The sequence below is a fragment of the Ambystoma mexicanum genome, chromosome 1q (genome assembly GCF_040938575.1).
Source record: "Ambystoma mexicanum isolate Mex_15411 chromosome 1q, UKY_AmexF1_1, whole genome shotgun sequence".
Classification (NCBI taxonomy): Eukaryota; Metazoa; Chordata; class Amphibia; order Caudata; family Ambystomatidae; genus Ambystoma; species Ambystoma mexicanum.
In genome coordinates this window covers 500858347-500877561 of record NC_090922.1, presented here as the reverse complement: position 1 = coordinate 500877561, position 19215 = coordinate 500858347, and the positions used below count along the sequence as shown (strand labels likewise).

At 49.1% G+C, this 19215-nt stretch overlaps 1 protein-coding gene across 7 annotated transcripts in view; it reads left to right on the top strand.

Moving 5' to 3' along the window:
• The window catches only part of PHLDB3 (pleckstrin homology like domain family B member 3), a 248793-nt gene that overhangs the window by 86866 nt on the left and 142712 nt on the right, over window positions 1-19215 (top strand). For 6 of the 7 annotated variants that reach the window (XM_069640851.1, XM_069640849.1, XM_069640850.1 and 3 more), the window contains one exon: window positions 8180-8317. In XM_069640851.1, the coding sequence (XP_069496952.1) occupies window positions 8180-8317 (138 nt within the window). Of the gene's footprint in view, window positions 1-8179; window positions 8318-18450; window positions 18521-19215 lie in introns of those variants that run through there. The other variant, XM_069640853.1, reaches the window with a different exon arrangement.

Below are 19215 nucleotides of genomic sequence, written 5' to 3'. Positions count from 1 at the left end.
GGAGCCTGGTTGGCATGCGACAACAGCTAGCAGGAGCTACTTTTGGGTCCCCCGGCCATCTGGTGTCTTACAAACATACCCATGTGGCATTAACTTTGAGTATTTGAGAATGTTAGTAATGAAGAATGAGGACACATCTAGTGCACGTTTAAACATAATGGGTCATACATAATGGGCAAAACGTTTGTATGCCTCTTCTGTGGAATTTAGATTTGCGGTGCACTGTGTACTCGTCCCTGGTACCTCAACAGTCGCTCCTGGGTGATGCCCAGAACCCAGGAACAGGTTTTAGCTCCTGCTAATGGATTTTCCTTTTCGAACCCTGAACTAGCTGCTCATTCAAGGTAATTTTATAAAAAATGGAAATTGCATTCAGGGGACCGCCAACATTAGGCCTTATGTGCTGCTGGCTCCACCGCATGCAATTTTACACATTTAAAAAGCACAGTGTTGCATGAAAGAAGAAATGTCAGGCAACGTTTCTGTTGCTTTTTTATTCTGCTCTGCGCTTTGTAAAACGTGTAAAGGCTGCCTGCAAGCAATGCTTTGCAGGAGGCATTTACAGTAGATTTCTATGGAATCTGTCTGCTTATAGCGGGATAGGGAGGCTTTGCCGCGGAAGATAACATCGAATTCAAATCCATCTAATTTTCGACAACACATTTTGCCCCAGATATATGTGGGGAGTGGGTATAGGTGAATGGCTAATGTGGGGGCGATGGGGGGGGGGCTGCGGGCCCCCCCCAACATAAATGTGCAGCAAAATCTACCACAAAAATACATTTGACAAAATCAAATTTGATGTAATCTTTTCGACCAAATTTCACAGAACCCTCAAAGCAGATTCCACTCGCTTTGCGTCTACATGAACATCACAGGCAAGACTTGTACTTTCCAGAATGTCGAGGAATGTAAGGCAGAGAAGTTCATTCCACATCGCGCCCCTTCTCCACCTTCAAAGTGATTAAAAAGGACCGGGAGTGGTAAAGCAAGATGTAAACGCATTATGCCTTCTTTTATGCCTCGTGTTACCACTCTGCCGCTCTGCCTAGTATTGGAACGCCCCTATTTTTCTCCTCTCTCGCCAAGTCACCTTGATATTGAAAATTCCAGAACTTGATTTGTTTAAAATGTTTGCGCCTCAGTACACTGGCAGCCATTTTTCGAAATCCGAAATTTTGTTTAAGATCTTGCGCATTAAAGTTATATTTAAAAAGCTGCTTAGTCATGAATGAAGGTCAACAAGATTGGTATTTTTAATTAAGTTCATTTAAAAAAGCTGAAATTGTACATTTGAGTGCTAGTTAAATAGCATCTCCTTCGACCAGTAAGTAAACCTCTTCGTCAAATTAAAGTAATCCTCCTGTACATTGTGCCATTTGCACAATTTGTCTTAATTTTTTGATAATTGAATGTGCCACTTTGTGATGTTGAAGATGGGCGACGAAGGCGGAGAATTTCGCATATCGCTACAGGGTTTGAAATGGAGAATCCGTGAGCACGAGCTGAAACCTGCTCCTGGGTTCTGTGCACCGCAAATCTAACTTCCACAGGAGAGGCAAACTTAAACTTTGTGCCCATTATGTATGATCCATTATGTTTAAATGTGTACTTTGTGTTCTAATTCTTCATTATTAACATTCTCAAATACTCAAAGTTTTTTTTTTTTTTTTTTTTTTTGAAAAATTTTTATTGGTTTTTCAAAACATATAACAAACAGTGCGTGGTATGGCGGTGTAATATGTGTAACACCCACACAAAAAAAAAAAAAAAAAAAAAAAAACCCCCAACAACCTCAACAATCCCTCCCCACCCGTTCCGCCCCCCTCCCCCCGAGACCACAGGTCAGTCCCCAATCATTCAATATGCTCATGTGTCGAGCAGGGACTACCAGGACTGTTTGGAGTGCTGGCCGATGTCGCTGAACGGAGGAGCGGCTCAGTCAGTTCTACCCAGCGGAGAAGATCTGCACTGGAGTCAAGTTTTTGTACCTGGATGGCCATTTCCCAAGCCGCCGTCTCCGCGGCGACCCATCTCTTGAGATCGTACCACCAAAGGGCCTCACCAGGTCCTCGTGCGCTCTTCCAGCTCATGGCTATGCGCCTTTTCGCCGTTATGTAAATCAAGTCCAGGAGTCTATTTAGGGGCTTGTTCTTGGTGCTTCGCTTGTAAGCCCCCAGTATGCAAGCTGCTGGTTCGTGAATTTCGACTTCTATCCCGGCCAGCGCCACCCTATCTCGTACCTGGGTCCAGAACCTCAGGACCATGGGGCAGCTCCAGAACATATGGGTCATTCCTGCTTGTGGCGCATGGCACTTGGGGCATGATTGTGGCGAGGCCCCCTTGAACTTAGATATGGCGTCAGGTGTGAGGTAGGCTCGGTTCGTGATGTATAGCTGTATTAATTGGAGGCGTGCATTTCTGGAGGTCTTTTTGTGGTAGTGGGTAATCTTTTCCCATGCGTTGTCCTCGAATACAAGGCCCATTTCGCTCTCCCATCTCTTTTTGCATTTCAGTTCATTCGTTGTTGTTGCCTGTAACAGGGCCTCGTATATTCTGGAGGTTTCGTGGCCTCCCTCGGCTGTGTCCAGCAAGGTTTCGATGGTTTCATTCTCTGTAAATCGATTGTCTGCCTCAGGCCATCTCTTCCTTAAGGCCCGAGTTATTGCCCCGTGGAGCAAGAACTGCCCGATGGGCAGGCCCGTCGACTCGCAGAGGTCGGAGAATGTAGAAAGTTCGTGTTCGTGCATGAGGTCGCCCAGCGTCGCTACTCCGTGGGGCTCCCATACCGAGCGAGCCTCGGTGTGCCCCCATGAGGGTGTCGCCATGACTGCAGCGATGGGGATCTGTGGGGAGTACGGATCTCGCAGCCCCACAGCCTTACAGGCCCTCTTCCAGAGCTGGGTTCCCAACATGGCCAGGTATGGGTGACGTTGTGGAGCCCCCTTCCCGACCCACAACAAGTCTCTAAGTAGCAGTAGTGGCAGGGCCGGCTGGAGAAGTCTGGTGTCAGTGGTGGTTTCATCCGCCATCCAGTGCGTTACGTGTTTCAATTGGCTGGCCAGATAATATAGTTCGAAATTAGGGACTTTCAGTCCGCCCCTCTCGTAGGGTCTCTGGAGGATGTCAAGCCCCACCCTGTGCCTGCCTCCCTGCCACAGGAATTCTCTGCAGAGTTTGTTCAATTCTCTGAAAAAGGCTGAGGGGATGTTGTAGGGGACATTGGTGAAGCAATGCAGTAGGCGTGGGAGCGCTACCATTTTGAGGAGACCCGCCCTCCCCGCCACAGAAAGGGGAAGTTTGCCCCAGAAGGCCATGGAGTTGGTGAGTGCGTCCTTTGATCTGGCTGTGTTGAGGATGTGTTCTGTGTACGGGCTACGGTGTATGACAATGCCCAAGTATTTAAAGGACGTTACCTGCCACTGGAGAGCCAGTGGGGGCAGGGGTCCGCCCTCATTGCTGTGTAGCGCTGCGAGGGGGTAGAGACACGACTTGTCTTTGTTTATCTGGATGCCTGTGTGTTTTTGGAAGCAGTCCAGAGTCTCCAAGATGTAGGGCAGGAGATGCTCAGGGTTATTGAGGTAGAGGAGGGTGTCGTCCGCGTACATGGAGATGATGTGAGTCACTCCATCAAGTATAATGCCTCCCCCACCGTATTCCTGCCGGATGTACGCGGCCACTGGCTCAGCAGCAATGATATAGAGCATGGGAGATAAGGGACATCCCTGTCGTGTGCCTCTGTGGAGGGGCCATTTGTCAGAGTACGTCTTGTTGGTACGCACTCTAGCCTCGGGGTGTGTGTAAAGCAAATGGGTCCATTTAAGAAAGGCGGGTCCAATGCCCATCCTGGCCATGGTGGCGTACAACCATTCCCAATTAACCGAATCAAAGGCCTTGGTGGCGTCTAGTGATGCCACCGCGTATTTCTGGGTGTCATGCTCAGTGCGGTATATGATGTGGTGCAACCTGCGTAAATTTTCAGTGATAGAGCGCCCAGGTACATAGCCAGTTTGGTCGTGGTGAATCAACAGGGGGATCACCTTGCGTAGCCTGTTGGCGAGGAGTGCCGAAAGTATTTTGCAGTCGACATTGAGCATGGAGAGAGGTCTATAGGAACCGCAATCTGTTCCATCTTTGCCGGGCTTCAGCAAGGGGATGATTACAGCTTCCCTCATGGAGTCAGGGAGTATGCCGCGTTCGAAAGCCTCATTGTACACTTGTGCCAGCAGCGGGGCGAGGGTCTCCTCATATGTCTTATAGAATTCCCCCGGGAGACCATCCATACCTGGGGCTTTCCCAGAGGGTAAAGATCTAATGGTTGCCTTGACCTCGTCTGGGGTGATTGGGTCTTCCAGGGTTGCGGCCAACTGTGGGTCTAGTTTGGGTAACTCTATGCAGTCTAGGGCGTCCTCGATCCCGGTGTCTAACGGGGGCGGGGCTTGAGAATATAAGTCCTGGTAGTATTCGGAGAAGACCATATTAATATCAGCCTGGGTGTGCACCGCAGTGCCATCTGGTCTGAGGATGTGGCAGATGGGGGTCCTAGGGGATTCCCTTTTGTACAGCCAGGCCAGGAGTTTGCCGGGCTTGTCTCCCAGGGCGTGTGTCCTTTCCGTGTGCTTGGCGTAGCTTAGTTTCCCCAGGGACTCCCAGTGTGACAGACAGGCTTGTCTCTGCGCTATTATTTCCCGTACCTGCTCGGGGGTCGGGTTCGCTCTATTCTCCAGCTCCCCCAGCTTACTTTCTGCTTTTGCCAGGGCGTTCGTGATGGCCTTTTGGGTTCCCCCTACCGCTGCCAGCATGTCCCCTCTCATGACCACCTTATACGCCTCCCAAGCGGTGCTGATGCGATCTACGCTGCCTAGATTGTGTAGCCAATATTCGTCTGTGCTGTCTTGTACGTGGTCCCTGAAGGCCGCGTCAAGCAATGCTTCTGCTCGCAGTCTCCATGTAGGGATAGGGGGTCTGGGCGGGTGTACCTCCCAAGTGACCGACAGGGGTGAGTGGTCTGATAATACTCTGGGTAAGTATTGTGCCTCGCTGAAAGTGGCTTGCTGCTCCAGGCTGACTAGCATGTAGTCCAGCCTAGTGTGGACGTTATGTGGCGGGGAGAAGAAGGAGTATTCCCGTCTCTCCGGGTTCAGTTCCCTCCACAGGTCGCTAAGGGACAGATTGGAAATCAGTTTGGATAGTATCTTGGCGGGGGGGGACGGGCGGGAGTGTTTGGTGTCTGACCTATCTTTGAGGGGGTCTAAAGTGCAGTTGTGGTCCCCGCCCCAGATCATGGTGCTGTTTGCGTGGGGGCATAGTCTAGGGCTCAAGGAGCGGAAAAAAGCTGTGGCGTCATGGTTGGGTGCGTATGTGCTAATCAGGCATAGGTCTCTTCCCTCCATGGTACCCTGCACCAGCGCCATCCTACCCTCGTTATCCGTTTTTGTGTCCGTGACTTTAAAAGGGACTGACGGGTTAATCCACACCAGGACCCCCCTAGCATATGAGGAGTAGGAGGATCCCACCAAGGTCCCCCGCCAGGTTTTGGCTAGCGCAGTCAGTTTAGCCTCCGTTAGGTGTGTCTCCTGAAGCATGGCGATCCCTACCTTGCATCGTCGCAGGTATGCTTGAATTCTTCGCTGTTTCACGTAGCTATTCATGCCTCTGACGTTCCATGTCATCACTTTCACTCTCTCAGCCATAGTCAAGGTGGTGTACTCTCACTAGTCCAGGTCCCGGTCGAGGCCTCATTGGAGGTGCTGTGGTATTGGAGGAGTCCTGTGGTCTCGGTGTGTCAACTTTAGGGATCCCAACTAGGGTGCGGATATCCGGCACCCCTTTCCCTAAGAAAGAACTTCCCCAACAAATAACTGGTCTAACAAGGTGCTCCTCGTCGTGACTGTCCCGTTTCCGCTCCCTAGGACCTGGCATGGTCTTCGGGTGCCCTACGGGTGGGTAAACGTACCCTGAAAAAACAGAAAAACACAAGCTCCTGGGGGGTTGAGGGAGCTAAAACCTCGGTGTTCCGCGTGGTAGGATCCCTTCAGCTGCTCCTGGGGTTGGATTGCAGTGTTCTTATGGTGCGGTATAATACAGTAGTCTTAGGTAGGTGTATCAGCGCGGCCTGCGCCTCTTGTCGTCTATGTCTGGTAGTTGCTGCTCGTCCATCCAGTCCCGGGCTTGTTCCGGTGTGTCGAATAGGTGGGCTCTGTTCTTGTGTATTACTTTCAACCTAGCAGGGTAAAGGAGCATGTATTTCAAACCAGCGGCCTTCAACCTGGCTTTGGTGTAGATGAACTGGGCCCTGCTCATCTGCACTTGAAAAGTGTAGTCGGGGTAGATGGCGATCCTGGCCGAATTTCTCAATATCTGGCCCCCTGACCGAGAGTACGCCAGGACGACCTCGCGGTCTCTGTAGTTTAACACTTTAGCAATCATGGGCCTGGGTGGGCCACCTGGCGGGGGCCTCTTGGCAAGCGACCTATGGGCCCTTTCGATGGAGAACCCCTGCGATAGTTTCTCTGCGCCGATTTCCTGCAGCAGGAGGTTTTCCACGTAGTTGGTGGGGTCTGGGCCTTCGATGCCCTCAGGCAGTCCGAGCAGCCGGATGTTATTCCGGCGGGCCCTCCCTTCGGCCTCTTCCACCTTGTTCTCGAGGTTTTTGACCGTTTGCTGGAGGCCTTCCATGTCATGGAGAAGTTGGGTGTTCGCTTCGGAATTCTCGCGTACTTGAGTCTCGAGTGCCTCCGTTCGATTAGCCAGGGAGCGGACGTCTTGGCGGAGGAGTCCCAGATCTATGGCCACTGCGTCGATTTTATTCACCATAGTCGTTTGGATTAGCTTGATGGCCTCCAAGAGTTGCAAGTTAGTGGGTTCAGGCGTCGCTGGAGTAGCGCTCGTGTCCCCTGCGGCAGTCGCCATGGTCGGGCACTCAGGGCTGGGGGGTTCGGGGGCTGTGTAGGCATCCAGGGTGGTCTGCCGCTGTTTAGACCTGGTCCCCCTCCCCGCTGACTTATCCGGGCAGGACATCCCCTCACCTCGCTGTGGAAGTTGCCCGCTTGATGTCCTCCGGCGCTCGGAGGGTTATGGTCCACGCTTCGGGCCCTCCCGCGGGGCGTCAAGCGCTCCGGCGCCGGTTCTCAAGGGCCTCCAGGCACCGCGGGGTGCGATACGGCCTGGCTAGGCCTGATATGGTAGTTCGTGGAAAGTCTTCGCGTTTCGGCCCGCGCTGCTTTTCTCGGTGCCCGGTGGGGGGGGGGAACTCCTTTCTGTAGCTGCCCGTTCCGAATGCCGCGGTTCCAGCACTCCGCCCCCCGTGGCGCAATTCGGGCAGGGGTGCGCAGCTCCGGTGGTATCGCCAACCGGGGCAGCGCGAGGTGGCCGGTGCACTCGCACTCGGTGTAGTGCGCGATCTCTGGGCCTCGGTTCCAGCCGGGCCTCCGTCCCCTGCGGTTCCGACAGCGGGGCCAGCAGGCGCCCTCGTCCGCCTCAGTCGATCACTCGTTTTCGGGCTTGGGGCTCCCGAGCCTACCGCAGGGGTGGCCACCGGGGGGTCAGCAGGGGCACCCCCTCGCCGTTCCGCTCGGCGGCGCAGGGCGGCCCTCTCTCGGATGGCTCAGCAGATGTGAGCCGCCATCTTGGCTGTCCGCGTCGTGGGGTGTGCGATCCTCTCAGCTCGGCTCCCGGGCTTCCACCCTCGCGTGTGAAGGGTCCAGGAGGTTCTCGTCGCCGCCGGCGGCTCTCGGGATGATTTGTAGGCGCTGAGGCCGGCTTAAATACAGGAAAAACAGCTTATCGATGGCTCATCTTGCGGAGCTTGCCGAAGTCGCGTCCGCTCTACATGGCGGTTGGCCACGCCCCCCCCAAATACTCAAAGTTAATATCACATTTGTATGTTTGCAAGGGAGCCCAAAGTAGCTCCTAGTAGCTGTTGTCGAATGCCAACCAGGCTCCCCTAGAATGGAAGCAGGAGCTAAAGAGCTCCCAGCAATTTCGAGCCCTGCTCTAGCTTCCCCTCTTTGGAGAAGTCTCTTCCCTGAACGACCACAATTCCCACGCTTGCACCATTCTACGCATCTCGATGGGATGGGTCAGTACGGCTGGGTAGAATCCATCAGTTATGCCCTGGTTGATCACCTTTGTCTTTCTCTCTCCTTGGTTGATCACCTTTGTCTTTCTCTCTCCTTAGGAAGAAGGGTCTGAGAATAGGGTCCCAGTTGAGGCTCCCCACATGCGAGAGGAAAAGCTGAAGGTAGTGGCAAAGGTATCCGAACTGGAGCAGAAGATCAAGGAGCTGAACCAGCAGAAGAAAGAGCTGACAATCGAGGTAATGGGAGCTGGCTAAGTAATGCATAAATGGAGGTTGTGTAATGGTAATGGTAATGGTGAGGGTGGTAGTGGATTGGCAGAAGGCGATCGGGTTGTGGTTGGCAGGGGTAAATGGCCTAGGAGAATCCTGAAATCAGAACGGTAATTTGCCCGAGTTTTCTGCCTTTTTTCGTCTCTCTATAGGTCCTATTCCGTTTCTCCTGCCCATGTTGTAATCTTTTCTCCTTCTGCACAAAGGACGGGCCTCAGTGCCCCCATGCTATTACCCATGTTAGTCTGTAGGGCTAGTCAGTTATTTAATATTAGTATGGCGGCCTCCCAGCCAATGGCGAGGCTCAGAATAGGGGCGTTACCAGACTGTAATCCTGCCACCCTGAGCCTCCTCAGGGCTGGGGAGTGCCATCTCCCCTGCCGTGGTATGAGGTAAGTGCTTTTCCAGCCCCCTCTAGCCTATTTCCCTCCCTCCACCCCACCCCACTTAGGACGTGCCGGGTGCACTTCTGTCCTCGGTGCCGACAAACCGCAATGGAAAGGTAGAAGGGACTACGTGAAGTCACTTCTCCAATTCCATGGTGGCCATTTTGTTTGTTTACTTTTTATTAAATTATTTTCAATGGCCGCCATTCAAAGGGAGTACTGACTTAGTTTCCCCTTCCTTGGCAGCAATTTTGTTTTCTGTTTTCAGTTGCGAAATGCCAGTGTTTCGCAACTGAAACAAATTGCTTTTAGTACCCCGGTCTTACGGGCCAGAGTAATAATAGCAATAAGCCCCTCGGAGAGGGTGCATTGGTACTTCAGGTAATTCCCTGGGACTTGTAACTATGGGCCCCAGGGCTTTACCTGAAGCGGTAATGCCTCCCCACACCTTGACTCAGGGCTTATTGCCTAATAAACGCTTGAAGTGCTAAGGACATGTATTCTGTGCCTTTTTTTTCAATGCGTTCCTAGTGCCAAGGACATGAGCTTCATGTCTTTTCCACATTTAATGTTAAATGTGGTTAACGCTGCCCAGAAATCCCTACCCAGCGAAAAAACTTAATAAAACATTTTGCTCTGTTAAAGACTGGGCAAAGCACACGGTTTATCAGGAAAAGGGCAAAGGAAAGAAAAACAACCTAGGGCTTAGAACCTCATTCACTGAGAATTCTGACAACATAGTAAATGGTAAATTTGGCATGCTCGGCAGGCAGAAGTTGAAACTCGGTAGGTTTGTGACTAGAAAGACAAGTGTAGTATCGTACAATCACTTGCCGTAATAACATTGCGGTAAGCCAGGCACGCACGAGATACGAGCGCGTGATATGGAATGTGACGGCGCCGGTGACGGAGGAGATGTGGGATTCAAAGACCAACGCCTGCATGTACCAGTCGGTGGGGCCTGATATAGATACTTATAATTATCCATTATAATAAATATATATACCCCTAAATCCACCGTATCCACGATTCATACGCACCGTGACACTACAAGTGGCGACGAGGATTCGGGCTCCACCGCCTCCTGAGGACCCGCGTGTCCGTGATAAGTGCTGCAATCAATTTCCCCAGAGGCCGCTCCGCTTCTCCCCTCCTAGCGTTGCAGCGGCCACATTATTTAATCCTCGGTATCGGAGGAGCGAATTGTTCTACAGAGGCCGCTCCGCTTCCCTTAGTGTTGCAGCGGCCACATTATTTAATCCTCGGTATCGGAGGAGCGAATTGTTCTACAGAGGCCGCTCCGCTTCCCTTAGCGTTGCAGCGGCCAAAACAAGTAAGTCTCTGCTCTTTCCGGATTGTAGCTCCGCCTCATAAAGGCCAGCCTATCCCTACTGATAGGAAAATAACCGTAATATACGGTATAGAAGAGCACTAGGAGAAGTTCTGGATATACATTATGAAAAGCTTGGTATAGAGGCGCACTGAGGGAAAATACGTGCTTGAAGTCAACAAAACAGTTTGAGCACATACTTTTTACAACAAATCTGAAGGAGGGCACCTCTCAAAGTGTCTATTCAACTTTTCAAGACACACAGCGTAGTAAAAGTGAGAATTATTGTCACATAGATTTGTGCTGCCGCAGTGGAAAACAACACAGTTGAACTGCATTGTCTAATAAACATTAAATCTTATGCACATAGTCTACCATGGCATTCAGTGGTGCTCCACCCCCCCATGTTTTTCCTGTCAGAGGTGGGAGAACCGTCAATTCCATGGAAGAGGTGGATTAAAGCCTTCGAACACTACTCAGGGGTAGTGTGTGGCCAAAATTGCAGCGTGGAAAAAATAGTCACTTTTGTTGCACTGTCTAGGGCCAGCTGGGCAAGAAAAATTTGAAGACTTGCCTGAACTATCGCCGGAAGATAGTGCAGATTTGAATGAATATGAGTGCTCAGTAAAAAAGATGAGCAAACATTATGAAAAAAAATTGAGCACTATCCTTGAACGTTACAAGTTTGGGAAAAGAATCCAAGAAGAAGGTGAAAGTGTTGAACAATACATAACCATCTTAAGAAAATTGGCCAGGACCTGCAAATTCAATGCTCAATTAGATGAGAGATTACGCGATCAGTTTATGCTGAAATGCAGAAGCAACAAGGTAAGAGAAAAGCTGTGGGCTGAAGACGATCCAACCCTCGATACAGTTTTAAGAATAGCCAAAGAAGTTAAACATACCGAGAAATGTGTTCAAGAACTAGAGAACAGACTGTTGAAGTCAAACATAATGCCCCAAAGAGTAATGGCACTATGAACATTAACAAGAATAATGAATCAATAGCCCAAGTGATGGATGTAACCAGTGGAAAGAACAAGTGGGACAAAACTCGTAAACCTTCGTGGAATGAGGATAGAAGAAGCAAAGGAGTACCCAAGATACATGCGAGAAGGAGGAGTCCTCCTCCACGAAGACAAAGGAGCAGTCCAAGAAGGAGGAATACTGGAAAATGTTTTAGATGTGATGGTACAGATCATTGGGCAGACAATCCTGAGTGCCCAGCGCTGAAGATCATATGCGGAAAATGCAAAGGCAAGGGCCATTATGCTAGATGTTGCAGAGCACAAAATACCTCCATGAATTGGATCGGCGATGATAATGGCAGTAATGATGAAGATGATGAGTGCGTATGTGTTATAATGGATGAAGAGCATGAGGAGGAAATGGAAAGTCCTAAGGCTATGGTGTGTATAGATGGAGTGAATATGCACATGATGATTGACTCTGGTGCCAAATACACTTTGATACCGCAAGATATGTGGGATAAAAGGAGACACGAATATTTACATGAAGCAGACATAAGTCCTAGAGCCTATGGTGGAATAAAAATTGATGTTATCGGATGGTTTTGGGGTGCACTCAAGTTTAGAGATAGGAAGGCTAATGGGAAAATCTATATTACAAGAACGGGCAGAATTCCCTTATTAAGCTGGACTCATCAAAGTAAACTCAAAGTTAAGTTGGATGCCGGTGCTGATGAATCGGTGATGAACATTGACAATGAAAAGTCAGGAAAACACATGAGAATGAATGAGACAAAGAATAATGAAGAGATGATAAGTGTTTTCAAGAATGAGATTGGATGTTTGAGGGGTTACTCGCATAAAATCAGGATGAAACCTGATTGTGTTCCAGTAGCACAGAGGCTTCGCAACATTCCCCTATCTATGAGAGAGGAAGTACAAAAGGAGATAAAGAGCCTAGAAGAACAAGGTATCATAGAAAGTATTGATGCCAGTGAATGGGTATCTCCATTAGTTGTCCTGAAGAAGAAATCTGGGAAATTGAGGATATGTGTAGACATGCGGGAGCTGAATAAATGTGTAATTCCTGACAGACACCACTCCCCAACATCCAAGAAATAGTTTCCACCATTGGTTCATCGAAACATTTCTCCACTCTTGATTTGACCTCAGCATACCATCAAGTAAAATTACATAGAGAATCTAGGTGCATGACAGCATTTATCACGCCAGATGGTTTATATCAATATAAGAGGTTACCGTTTGGGCTTATATCGGCTGCATCTGTCTTTCAGAAGATCATGCATAAACTGTTTGCAGAAGACCAGGGTGACATATGTTTCCAGGATGACATACTAGTACATGCTATTGATCAAAAGACACACGATGAGAGACTGCAATATGTGTGCAAGAAACTTTATGAAGCTGGAATGACCTTAAGTAAAGAGAAATGCAAAATTGATTGTTGCGAAATTGAATATTTAGGACATACTATATCAGCTGAAGGAGTACGGCCGAAGAAACAACTATTAGATGCTATAGAAAATATGCCAAGACCCAAATCTAAGGAGGAAGTGCGTACTTTCATTGGCATGGCCGAGTACTATTCAAAATTCATGCGCGATTTTGCCATACACACCATTCCACTCCGAGAACTTTTGAAGAGGAAGTCCTTTGCATGGCATACAGAATGTGAAGAGGAATTTGGATGGATAAAACATGAGTTGAATGAAGCACCATCGCTGAAAAATTTCAGGAGCGGAGAGAAAACCATCATCACGACAGATGCCAGCAATGTAGGTCTTGGTGCAGTGGTCACACAGGAGATTAATGGCAAGGAGAGATTAATAGCTTTTACATCTAGACTGTTGAAAGGCGGGGAAAAAACATATGCAGCCATTGAGAAAGAAACTTTGGCTATCAAATGGGCTGCAGAAAAGTTTCGAAATTTTATTTGGGGTGCAAAAGTGGAATTCCGCACGGACCACAAGCCATTGGTCCACGTCATAATGAATAAAGGTTTGGAAAATGTTTGGAATCGCATAAAAAGGTGGGTCATACTCCTGCAAGAATACAACTGTGTAGTGAAGTATGTACCAGGCACGGAAAATCGTGCTGCCGACTGTCTTTCAAGACTCACTAATGTCTCTGAGATAGATGATGACGAGGATATGAAATCAGAGGTTGTACTCAATATTGAAGATCTATCCATATCAGAGAAGGAATGGGAAGAGGCAGAGGAATCAGACATATCACTTGGAAAATTGAGACAAATCATATTAAGTGGTAGCCCGTTGGTCAAAGCCAACTATGAAGAAAATGGGCTGTTAGAATTTTTGAAAGTAGCAAATGAACTCAAGGTGGAGAATAATAGAATTATGAGAAGTGACAGAATAATTCCACCTGCAAGTCTGCGCCAAAGGATCATTGCGCTGGGCCACGAGGGTCACCAGGGTGTTGTGAAGACAAAGAGAAGAATATGTGATGAATTCTGGTGGCCAGGATATGATCTGCAAATCGAGAGAATTATACGTGATTGTATCCTTTGCAAAGAGAGTGATAGAGGATGTGTGAATGAGAAATACCCCATGGTAGTTACAGATCTCCCGAGTAATGTATGGGACGACCTGGGTATGGATATATTAGGCCCAATTTGCAGCGAGGGCAAACAACAATATTGCCTAGTAATCATTGATCTGTTGACTAGGTGGGTTGAAGTCATGATCAAACCATGCATGACTGCCAAAATGGTAGTTGAATTTCTAGCAGAGGTCTGTGGAAGGGAAGGTTTACCAAAGAGTATATTAACGGACAATGGTGTCCAGTTCCGTTCGAAAGAAATGCAAAGGTTTTGTGCAGAAAATTCCATTGTGCACAAAAGAAGTGCAATATACCACCCGCAGACCAATGGAGTGGTCGAGCGTTTTAACAGAGTGCTCAAAGATGCGGTGAGATGGGTCTGGGCAAATGGTGTGAGATGGGAGGAAGCTGTCAGACAAAAGATTAATGCTCATCGTTTCACAACACACTGTACTACAGGTTTGTCACCGTTTGAAATGAGTAGAGGCCGGAAGGCCAACACTAAGTTGACACCATCCTGGAGGAAAAGGATGACTGTAATAAAGAAGGATTTTGGAGATGTGTGTGAGAGCATCAGAACTATGCAATTGAAGAACAAGAAAACTCATGATAGATCCATAGGCAGAAATGTGAAAGTCACCATTGATGGTCGGAGGTTTGGTGAGAATCAAGCTTCCACCTGTTTTGAGAAATGGTCCGTGCAAGTGGTCAAAACCTGTCGGTGTGGTTGAAGTGTTTAAGCATGCAGTGAGGTTGAGGATCATAGAGTTTGGAATATGGAGAGGGTATGTGTCTGGGATATGCCTAAAGTGAATGTGCCAAAACATGGTGATCATGGAAGAGTCAATGGTAATGATGGTTCTAATGATGTGGAAGAATGTGGTAGGGATGTAGTGAATAAGAAGAACTTGCAAAGTGTTTCCTTGCCAAAGCCTAAAACAGATATCTCACGCAAATCAAGCAGAGTAAGAATCATTTGTGATCCTCGTGGATTGGCAGACTTTGTGTGGGAACATTGAGCCAATAGAAGACTGTCTATACGTTGGACATTAAACTTGTAGTATCAGATAAGTTAAGAAGGGGAGATGTGTAGTATCGTACAATCACTTGCCGTAATAACATTGCGGTGAGCCAGGCACGCACGAGATAAGAGCGCGTGATATGGAATGTGATGGCGCCGGTGACGGAGGAGATGCGGGATTCAAAGACCAACGCCTGCATGTACCAGTCGGTGGGACTTGACATAGATACTTATAATTATCCATTATAATAAATATATATACCCCTAAATCCACCGTGTCCACGATTCATACGCACCGTGACACTACAACAAGATTATTGCGCAGCGTATCCTCCGATACATCAGCATTGGTTCCTGTGACCTCCCCTCTGGCCAGGGATGTGGTAGATACTTTCAGCCTATGATCTGCTTGCCCACGCATCCCAGCGAGGGCGTCGCGACTGGAGGCAGACCTGTCCAATGGCAGACAACAGATATTTGAGGAGCCACAGGCCCCTTTGGAAATGGGGAGATTCCCCACTGAGCTGTCCAGGGCGTTGAGCAGGTGGTGGTGAAAGGGAAGAAAGACTGCAGAGGGGTTTTCTTCATGGTGCACATGGCCACGCACTTACTGCAACACCCTGACTGGTGCTTTAAGTGGAATGGAAAGGGTGACTGGGTCCATAAAGTGTCACAAAGGGGGCTTGGTCTACAAATTGAGGGGCTATGCTCATTTAAAACCTTTTAGTTATTTGTTAAGCTTCTGGACCTGCGCATCCCCAACCTTGAAAGTCTGTTCAGAGTTTGAAACTCTTGATCATGCGCGTTTGCTATTTGGCGAGCCGGCGGGTTATCTGAGGACGCTGCCATTGCGCAGAGATCCTGCTCTCCTGATTCCAAATTGTACAGCCTACAGCAGTTTGATACAAAAGGAAATGTTAATTGGTTTTCTATTTTTACTGTGTTTTGTGTAAATTAAGATTGGTTTTCTTTCATCCTTTATGCTTTGTAAATTTGTGAAGTTTTTCTGTAAACCGAAACACAATTAAAAAAAAAAAAAAGCCTCCACCCATATGGGTTCATTGTGCTTTGGGTAGAAATGTATTCCTGAGGGCAGGATGTACCCTATCTTTCAGCTTGCGATCTCATGGAGACCGCTGCCCAAAGCAGTTGCCTACCAACCACGAGTCTTAACTGCTCTGTGAATTTTCTGTGCAGGAACCATGGCTTACAAGTGACGTTGCCATGAGTAGTGCAGTCTGTGGTGTTCACTCTTATCCATGCATTACAGCCCTGGCGAGGGGGCTGTGACAGGTTTCATCGCCCCGGCCCGAGATATCGGCCCGAAGCGAAGCTCAAGGCACGTAACGAGGGTAAGGGCTAATAACACCTATTACAGCCCTCCGCACCACGGCTGTAATGCTAATGTTTATTTGTAAAGCACCTATACACAGGCAAGTGTTTCAAGGTGCTGAGGGAGGGAGCAGGGGAGAAACAGTCCTTCGGAGCCCTTGAGTTTCTGAATAACCAGTCTGCCGAGGCAGAGTAAGTGCATATCGTACAATTAACAGTGTAGATAACAAATGGGTCCGACGACAGTTCTGCAGTTTTTCCAAGAACATAGAGGCGCCACCGTGCAGTAGGGGGGGGACAGGGAGGAAGATGATCTTAAGGCCTCCTCAATGCTATTCTGATATGGTAAGATCCTCAAAACCCTTTCAATGGATTAGAAAGAAAAGAAAACGATTGGTGGAGGTGCTTTGAACATTGCATTTGGGATTGTGCTGGCGGAATGCTGCATAAGGCGGACCATGAGCTTTTATGCAGAATGTTGGGAGAGAAATATCGAGCTTTGGAACGGTGGTTCAGGCCCCGCTTATCGAGCAATTGTTTACAGTGGCCCACATATGTTTCAGTGTTGTAATGAGGCAATGTTCACCCATGGGGTGGATCGGCCCTGCCGGAAATGTCCCGCTACCCAATTCAAAAGTCCAGAGTGCAGTGAGGGTCCCTTACCCATTGGTGCAGTTTCCTGCAGGGTCGGTCTATGTGAGCTTGGGAAGAACACGTGCGGGTGTGAAGGACTCTGTAAGAAATCGTGCTCCTTGATACCTTATGCTGTTGTGCATTTCTGAGTCTGTTTCTTGTTTGACACTGACTTCATCGAGGAAAAGGGGGTTTGGAGGCATGGCATGGCTTGAGAGATCCCAGTGAAAGATATATTTTATTTCTGTTCTGTTTTAGTTCAGAATTGCCCTTGGCCACTCACGTGCGATCTTCGCAGGTGGTAAGTGGATCATGGCAGCTGTTAGGGGTTGAGGAGAAAGGTGGCCGCTGGTGCAGGCGGAGCTGCACTTGGCCTCCTTAGAACACTGGATAGTACCTGCGTTCCCACTACCAGGGTCCTAATGGCCATTAGTTTTATTATATATGGCACAGTGCTGAACTCTTTTTAACCATGCAGGGCGGAGACATTTTGTCCCGTGCACCCTTACCCGGAAAAGGCCGGCTCATGAGGCATCTTTTCCAAAACCACGTTGTAAACGAGCCCAACAGTATATAAGACATGTTAGTTTCATTCGTTCTGAAAGGAGGAACAATCGCATCAGAACACGAATAGCTGTAAAAGGCAACCTTAAACTATGTGGATTAAAAACGCATATGTGGCGATCAGCGTATTGCACCGTCAAGTGAAAGGAATGCAAAGGTGGGATAGTTGGTTACGTTTGCTTTACTTCCCCCAAGTCAATGGCGATGATCAACTACTCCATTGGGGTGTGGGGGGGAACAATGCGACTATTTAATCTTGTGTGCAGACCTGTGTATATTGACGTTGTCCTGTTTGCCTACAGCTCCATAGCCAGAGGACCACACGGGTGGGAGATCAATGGTTTTGTCCAGTATTGGGACTAACTAGCTGCTGAAATAAATCGGCAGATGCATCCGGTTCCAGGGCCAGAAGATATAGGCAACAGGAACGGGTCCCCTAACAGGAGAAAAGTGGCACTCTTCGGGGGTCCTTTCTGTAATGCCCTGACCACCCTTCTCTCCCCGTCTCCCTACAAGGAGGAACACCCGTTTGTTTCCCGTATTTGTGTTTGAACACCATGCTGCCACAAACTGGCTTTGTTTCGAATCCAAATGTATTCTGGGAGATGTAGTCTTGGCTTACTTTACCTAAGACATTGGGAGTAAAGTACCAGATTACATCGGCTTGCAGAACAAAAGGCAAGGACTGTAAACATTATGTTCCAGTCACATGGGCCGATATGCCCAGCCAGGCAGTGTAGGAAGGAGGGCAAAGTGTAGGATGATTTCAGAAAGCGCTTCAGGATTGTGCTTTTTGCTGGAGAGGGGTCCAATTGTACACCAAAGAACTGAATACAAGCGTACGGTCCTCATTGGGTTGTCCTTGGTGACGATGGAAGGTTATGTTCCACTCGGAGTCATGACCTTGTCACCGGTGACGTTGAACAACGGGGTCTGTGAATTTGCAGACTTTCTTGCAGTTTGACCCTGCCGAGACCCAGCCTTCCAAAGTCCCATGCAGCCCCAGAAAGGCTGGAAGTCTTACCAACCGCCCTGTGCCCCCTCTTCATGACTATTCCAACCTAGGGCCGCCTCCCGTGCCAGGGTTCAGCGTTCTGCCCCTCTGCCACTTCCCGCTCCTGGGTATTCTGGTTTGGCAGCTTCCGTCTCGGTTGAGCAATAGCCGCGTCCTCCCATCGAGAAGAACCGAAATTCACATGCTGGAAAACAGGTATTTCTGGCACCACCAGCAACGCCCGCCTTCCATTAAAATGTCGAAACTGCGCAGGGCCCGGGCAGCGATGAATCAGTGCCTGTTTGCCGCGCTGTTCCATACACGCAGAGGGCCTGCGCCAAGTCCCGGCTGAATGAACGTGTGTAAGTAAGGGTTGCGTTTTTGGATGTGTGCGGACCTTCAGGGAAATCTCGGTAAGGGTGAGCCATAGGTCATTTAGGATTCCTGATAGGTGGGCTCATAAGGAGGACAGGATGTGCTTTCACTGCATCACTCATGTCATTGGACATATATTGCCTGGGCGACTGTCCCCCTGTGCTAATAATAATCAGTATTCTAGCTCTGAGAAGCAACAGAGTGCTTTACAGAGGTAACAGAGCATATATACATGGGGGAGAAGGGGAGGGATACAGGGGCACAGAGGAGGGGTACAGCCAGAGCCGGCCTTAAAAGGGGGCAAGCCGGGCGACCGCCCGGGGCGCCATGCCCCCCAGGGTGCCTTTTGCCCCTGCCACGCCAGCTCAAGGGCTCCCCCGAGCTGGCATTGTGGGACAAGGCGCAGCAGGCGGCCTTTTACTTTAAAAGGTGCCTGCGGCGGTGTGTGCATTTAAATACGCCCCTCCGCCATGGACACTTTTCACAAGAAAAGGCACCATTAGCCCCCCACCACGCCAGCTCCGGGGAGTCTTTCAAGCTCTCCCCTGAGCTGGCGTGGTGGCAGGCGCCACATTGTCATTGAATGAACCCTCGATGGCGGGCTCATTCAATGACAATGGGGTGCTAACGGCACCTATTTAACCTCCTCGCCGGAGCGAGGAGGTAAAAAAAATAAAATAAA